Source organism: Dipodomys merriami, unplaced genomic scaffold, assembly GCF_024711535.1.
Source record: "Dipodomys merriami isolate MVZ:Mamm:240054 unplaced genomic scaffold, mDipMer1.0.p SCAF_1, whole genome shotgun sequence".
Classification (NCBI taxonomy): domain Eukaryota; kingdom Metazoa; phylum Chordata; class Mammalia; order Rodentia; family Heteromyidae; genus Dipodomys; species Dipodomys merriami.
This window is the reverse complement of record NW_027202270.1, coordinates 116,446,236-116,452,968: the sequence shown is the minus strand read 5'-3', so window position 1 is coordinate 116,452,968 and position 6,733 is coordinate 116,446,236. Positions and strand designations below refer to the sequence as shown.

The 6,733-nt window shown below is 51.1% G+C and overlaps 1 protein-coding gene across 1 annotated transcript in view; it reads left to right on the top strand.

Annotated features, from left to right (window-relative positions):
- The first annotated feature begins 2,864 nt into the window (after positions 1–2,864).
- Nid2 (nidogen 2) overlaps positions 2,865–6,733 on the top strand; it is a 72,730-nt gene continuing 68,861 nt past the window's right edge. Inside the window, exons 1-2 of the mRNA XM_070028221.1 lie at positions 2,865–3,139; positions 3,799–4,107. Of these exons, the coding sequence (XP_069884322.1) occupies positions 2,915–3,139; positions 3,799–4,107 (534 nt within the window). The 5' untranslated portion in view covers positions 2,865–2,914. The remainder of the gene's footprint in view (positions 3,140–3,798; positions 4,108–6,733) is intronic.

The following is a 6,733-nucleotide window of genomic DNA, read 5'->3' as shown; positions in this document are numbered from 1 at the left end:
CCTTATATATTTTTTGTGGGTGTAACAGCACAGGGACTCAAACTCTGGGCTTTATGCACTCACCTTGGCTTTTTCACTCAAGGCTAGTGTTCTACCACTTGAGCCACAGTTCATTTCCATTTCCATTGAAGTCTCAGCTGAGGGTAGTCATGGCAAGAAAGAAGCTAGAGAGTTTAGGCTATAGCTATTTGCAAAATAAAGTAGCCCTGCAGCAATGAAATCTCAGCTCTGCAACACCAGCCATGTGACAGTAACTGATTAAAAAAAGCCAACAGAACACCTCTCCAAGCTTTAGTTTCCTTACCACAATGCCAAGCTGTTTCACTTATCTATTGCTGCATGACAAATTATTCCCAAACATAATGGCTTAAAACAACATGCATTTATTAATTCTCACAGTTTGTGGGCCAGGAATCCGGACCTAGCTTATTTGGGTCCTCTGCTTCAGGCTCTCTCACGAGGCTTAGATCAGAGTCAGCCAGAGCTCTGGTGTCCTCTAGACTCTGTTAGGGAAGGATCTGCTGCCAAGCTCACTTACAGCACTGTTGGCAGAACTCGGTTCCTTGTTGGCTGTTGGCCAGAGGCTGCCCTCCATTCTTTGTAATAGCTGGGTTCATCAAAGTCAAGGAGAGCAAGACTGAAGGCACAATCTTTTTTTTTTTTAAGTTTATACTAATTTTTAAGTTATCTTTAGGTAGTTATACATGTCAATTATACATATACATGTCAATTAGTGAGTACAATGCATGTTGATCCGTCTCACCCCTTCCGTCATTCTCCCCCATTTCTCCTAACCCATTCTCTCAAGTTACCTGGTTCCATTTTCACATATTGATATTGAATATGATTGTTAGCATTATGCCTACCTTTGGCCCTCAGCTCCACCCATATCTGAGCTCCTCCAGGCCATTGAGTTTTCTCCATACATCTGGCCACTCCCTCTCTCCAGGCAGCCCACCTGAGCACACCCCTACCTCACTTCCTCCCTTCCCCCCCTCCTGCTACCTGGATAGGGATGGATGCCATGTGCTCCCTCTTTAGGGAAATAGGGCTCCTCTAACAAACCTTATAATAATCCTTCTCCTGTGCCTGCTTGAATTCGGGTAGTCCCCTGGGGTGGAAGTGAAGGATCCTTTCAATGATGACTATATTTACCCATCATTTCTCTTCTACTATCGCTCCTGCCTCTCTCATCTTTTTTTCCTCCTTAAATGCTCCCCTCTCCGGCACCCCCCACCCCTCCACGTGTTTCAGCTTCCTGGTATTTTGGTAAACTATAAGCTAGTTGCTGAAGGCACAATCTTACAGGACCACTTCATTGAAATGAGCTCCCCTTACTATTGCCACACTCTTGGGGCAGGGCTAATACAAAATAGCATAAGGGGTGTGGAGACCAACGAGGAGTCCATTTGTCTTACTAATTTATAGCTCAGTACCACCAATCATGGTTAGCTATTATTACTATGCTGATTGAGAGATTAGGAAAAACTTTGAGGTGGGGGGGTGTCAGTGAAGGAATTTGATCTTGGAATAATTGAAGGTGACCTTGGACAAGTCACCAGTATCTTCATTTCATCCTCATTAAACTGAAAATACCTAGCCCCAGGAGGGGAAATGAGAAAAATGTGTGCAAGCAAGCATACATACATATATATATGTATATGTATATATATATAAAATACACAACTCTATAATCCTAGGAAGCAAACTTCTTGGGACAAATTTTACAAACCACTTTTGTGTTGACTCTGTCGCACAGTCTGATTTCTTTAAGGTCTTTAAGTATCTGCGCCTGTAGACGTGTAGTCAGGGATGAGTTAGCTCAAATAAATACCCTTGAAGAGAAATCTGTCTTTTGAGAGAGTCCCTTAGGGCATTTCCAAGGTGTTGCTTCTTTCTTTCTTTAAAAATACTTTTGTTTCTAAGGATTCCATGGGGGGGGTGGGGTGGGGTAAGAGGGAAAACAGACTGTGGGTAATTTCAAGTATTTGATAGTAAAACAGTAATAAAACCTCGTTGGGCTCCTGAGGCTTTGCAGAGGGGATGTTTATGGTGCCAAGGGGTTCCCCCACACCCGCTCAGACGCTTTCTGGGCTGGGCGGTTTCCAGTGCAGCCCTACTGAGCAGCTCAGATTACCAACTGGCGGTCGCCTGCGAGGGTAGCTTCTGGGGCTGCAGGCATTAGTCCCCCCACCCCATGCCTGGTTCATTTCAGCCTGGTGTGCCCACACCGAGCAAATCCCCACAGTCGGCTCCGCGGTCGTTCCAGGGGAGAGTGTGGACAGCTCGGTCTGATCCAGGGGGACCCGCCCGTCCTCGGCGTCCCGCCCGGCCAGAGGGCACAGTCAGGCCCCCAGGGCTGAGCTCCTCCGCAGGAGGTTACTGAGTGGGGTGAAGCAGCCGCCAGGCCCCAGGGATTCTCTCCCCTAGGGCCTGTCCTCAAGGAAGAGGGGCGTCCGTGACCCCAAACCTCCGGGTCCAACCTCACCATCCCGCCCCGCTGCAGCCTGCAGCTGCACGCGCTGCACCCGGGGTCCCTCCGGCGGTGCGGCCGCCCCCAGTCTCCGCAGGACATTAGGTCCCAGGGGCGGGACTGTCCTGGGTGGGGGGGGGGGGAGAGGAGACTCAACCAGGTTTTTTTTTTTTAACCCAGGCCAAGCCCCCACCGCTGCTAGGAGCTTTTAACTAGAACCAGATGCGGTGGCCGCTGGCGAACTTTCTCAGAGCCTCTGATTGGTCTCTGGTCGAGGGCTGCAGCCAATCAGCGCGCAGGGCGGGCCCACCGTCCCGCCCCCCCCCCCCCCGGCCTGGGCACCCGCGGAGACCCAGGTTGGAAGGCTCGGAGGCTGAGAGGGGCTGGCGGGGCCGGGCTGGGAGTGCGCTCTGCAGCAGGACCGCCGCGGGCCGAGCGAGCATGTGGGGGGACCGGAGGGTAGGGCAGCCATCGCTGCTGTGGCCGTCGCTGCTGCTGCTGTTCTCGCTGCTGTCGCGGGGCTGGGCGCTGCACCCCGAAGAGCTCTTCCCCTACGGGGAGTCTCGGGGAGACCAGCTGCTGCAGGAAGGCGACGACGAAAGCTCCGCGGCGGTGAGGCTGGCCGCGCCCCTGCGCTTCTACGACGCCCGGTTCGGCCACCTCTACGTGAGTGCAGCGCCCTTCGCGGGCATCCCGCGGCGCGGGTGCCGCCGCCGCCGCCGCCGCTTCCCCCCCGGGGCTGGCGTCTACGCGTGCGCCCCGCGCCCCGCGGCGGAGGGTCCTGCCCCGGCCTTCCCGGGAGCGCGGCTTCGGGGCGGGTCGGCGGCGGGACCCCGGCTGGGCTGGGGTGTGTGTGGGGAGGGGACTCCGAGGGCCGAGCTCGGCTGCGCGGGCATCTCAGACAGGAAAGAAGGAGAGGGGTCGCGCGGAGGCCGGGCTGCCCCGCCATCCACGGGCGCTCTCCCCGGAGACGTGGACTGCGGGGTGGGGCTAGGAGCCACCGGATAGACGGTCTGCTCCGACTGATGGCACCCGGCTGGTGGTGGACTCTCCTGGAGGTTGTCCTGAATCTGACTCCTAGCAGACGGGAGTGCTGAGCGGTTCCCTTACCCTCCCTGCGGGCCAGGGTGGTGGGGGACCGGGTGGTGCGGGGACCGCGGGGTGCGGGACAAGGTGATGGGTGGGGGGACGGAGTGGTGGGGGACCGGGTGGTGCGGCGACCGCGGGGTGCGGGACAAGGTGATGGGTGGGGGGACGGGGTGGTGGGCGCACGATCCGAGCAGCCCTCGAAGGGCCACACCGTTTCCGCCCTTCTCGTCTCCCAGGTGGGCACCAATGGCATCATCTCCACCCAGGACTTCCCCAGGGAGACCCAATACGTGGACGACGATTTCCCTACGGACTTTCCGGCCATCGCCCCCTTCCTGGCTGACATCGACACCAGCCACGGCCGGGGCCGCGTCCTGTACCGCCAGGACACCTCCCCGGCGGTGCTGAGCCTGGCTGCCCGCTACGTGCGCCGAGGCTTCCCGCGCTCGGCGGCCGCCTTCGCCCCGACCCACGCCTTCCTGGCCACCTGGGAGCACGTGGGCGCCTACGAGGAGGTCCGGCGGGGGGCTCCGCCCTCGGGCGAGGTGAGTGACCGGGCGTGGTGGACGTGGAGGGCTGGGCTTGAATTCGGTGCGGGAACCCAGGCACTGGCTTAGTCGGGATCAGAGTCCGATCGCGTGCTGATCCCTGTGTTCCCTTTGATGGCGCCAGAATTGAAGTGGCTTGGAAGTGTAGAAGGACGTTGTCTCTGGGTGTATGGTGAGGTTCCAGACAGGTGGGATATTACTCTGGGAAAGAAACTCTTAGGGAAATGACCCCAGTGGAGATGCTAAAGACTCTGGGAGTGAGCGTAAGGCAGATGACTCTTTTAGAGTCACTTCTAAGTATTTCTAATGATATGTTTATGGAAGGAGAAAAAACAATCAGAGAATCTGGGAACAATGTAAAAGCCCGATTACTTACTTTCCTACCCCTGTTAAACATTTTTGTATATACATCTTTCACATTGTTTTTAAAAAATGGATATCATTGCTGTTTATTAATGAGTTCACACTGCCCATATGGTTATGTGATGTGCTTGATTCACTGAATAGTATATTCTGAATGCCTTGATGCCAGTATATTTCTTCAACACCCTTTTTCTAATCTGACATGATACTGCGGAGCTATTCTGCCAGCTCCTTTTGGATTTTTAGTTAACTGGTTATTTTATTTACTGATTATTTGCTTCCTTTCAAGATTTGCACTTAGGCCGCGATCCACCTGTTTTCAAGTTTCTGTTATTGGTGGAGACCACAGGCATGCGCCAAATGCAGCTTCCTTTTCATAGAGACGGGGGGTCTCATGGACTTTTCTGCCTGGGCTAGGATGACACCAAGCTCTTTCTTATCTCAGTTTCCCTCATGGTTTGGGATAGTAGGCACATGCCACTTTACTCTGCCATGGATGGAGAAGGGGGTCTTGTGAACTTTTCTTTCTGGACAGACCTGAAACCACAGTCTTCTCATTCTCAGCTTACCAAGTAGTTAGTCAGGAGTACAGGTGTGAACCACCAGCGGCACCTGGCTCATTTTTGTTTATAATTTAAAGAATTATATTTTAAGGTGGGCGCCAGTGGCTCACACCAGTAATCCTAACTACTCAGGAGACTGAGATCTGAGGATCACTGTTCAAAGCCAGGTGGGGCAGGAAAGTCCGTGAGACTCTTACCTCCAATAAACCACTAGAAAACCGGAAGTGGTGCAGTGGCGCAAGCGGTAGAACGCTTGCCTTGAGCTAAAGAGCGCAAGGACAGTGTCCAAGCCCAGAGTTTGAGCCCCAAGACCTACGGAAAAAAAAATTAGATTTTCAAACAATTACAAATTATAAGTCAGTACTGGACTTAGAAGAACCTACTTTTACCCTCATATTTGAAGGGCCTCATGTTTGGCAGGGTATTGATTATTTCTCATGATGATAAGAATAGTAATCATTTGATCTAAGGACCCTGGCCTTAATCTTTCTTCCTTAGGGGACTCACTCTGGGAACCTTTTAGCAGAAAAGGAACTTGGAGCCTGGGTTGAGTAGGACATTTGAGATGGAAGGGATAGCATGTGGCCCAGATGCTATTGAGTGTCCTCCTGAGTGGAGCTTGTTGAAGAGGATGGGTAGCAAGATAGGAGGCTAGAAGAGCTCTGGGATGGAGGAAAGTCATGCTCTGAGCTGTGGATTTGGCCCTTTCATAGTGGCAAATTTGAAAGAATTTTAAATAGATGATCGATACGGTTTTGCTTTGGAAAGAGTTCTTTATGGTTTTGAGAAAGCAATGGCCCAAAGGGCAGACTATTTAGGTAGTTATGAAATACACTATTTTTTTGGGGGGGGGCTGTCAGGGGTACTTATTTATTTCCATTTCTTGGAGTTCATTTTGATAAGCATCATTTTTTTTTAATTGTGAAAATACCCTACAGAAGGGTTAGAATTACATGGGCAAGGTAATGAGTACATTTCTTATCAAGCATTGTTACCTCTTCCTTTGTTTCCCCTTCCCATCCCTTCCCCTCTCCCCTGTCCTCCACCCCCCAAAGTTGTAAAGTTCGTTTTTTGACATAACGTCTTGTACATCTTATTGTTGCAATGGGTCCACCCGTTATTCCTATTTAAACAATTTGTAAATACAGTATTTTTTCAATCTATCTTGTTACATTCTTGCCAAAATATTTTAGCATATCACCTTCCCATCAATCCTACCAGCCAATGTATTTTTTTTAAATCTACATTTATTATGTTTTATTTATATTTTTTGGGTGTCCGGTCATGGGGCCTGAACTCTGGGCCTGGGCGCTGTCCCTCAGCTCTTCAGCTCAAGGCTAGCGCTCTAACACTTGAGCCACAGCACCACTTCTGGCTTTTTTTTTCTTTCTGCTTATGTGGTGCTGAGGAATCAAACCCAGGGCCTCAAGCATGCAAGGCAAGCACTCTACCACTGAGCCACCTTCCCAGCCCCAATGTATTTTTTTTTTAAGGTTAAGTTTTTAAAAAAAATTATCTCTGTAGTTGTACAAAGGAGTTTCCATTTAACAAAGCAGTTTATGAATAAAATATATAAAGTATATTTTCAAGATATATTTTCATTTCAACATTCTCATCTATCCCTCCTTTACCACCCCTTCCCTCACTCTTAATTTTGTGGGATGTACATTAGCTAGATAGTGTTTTCTTAACTACTG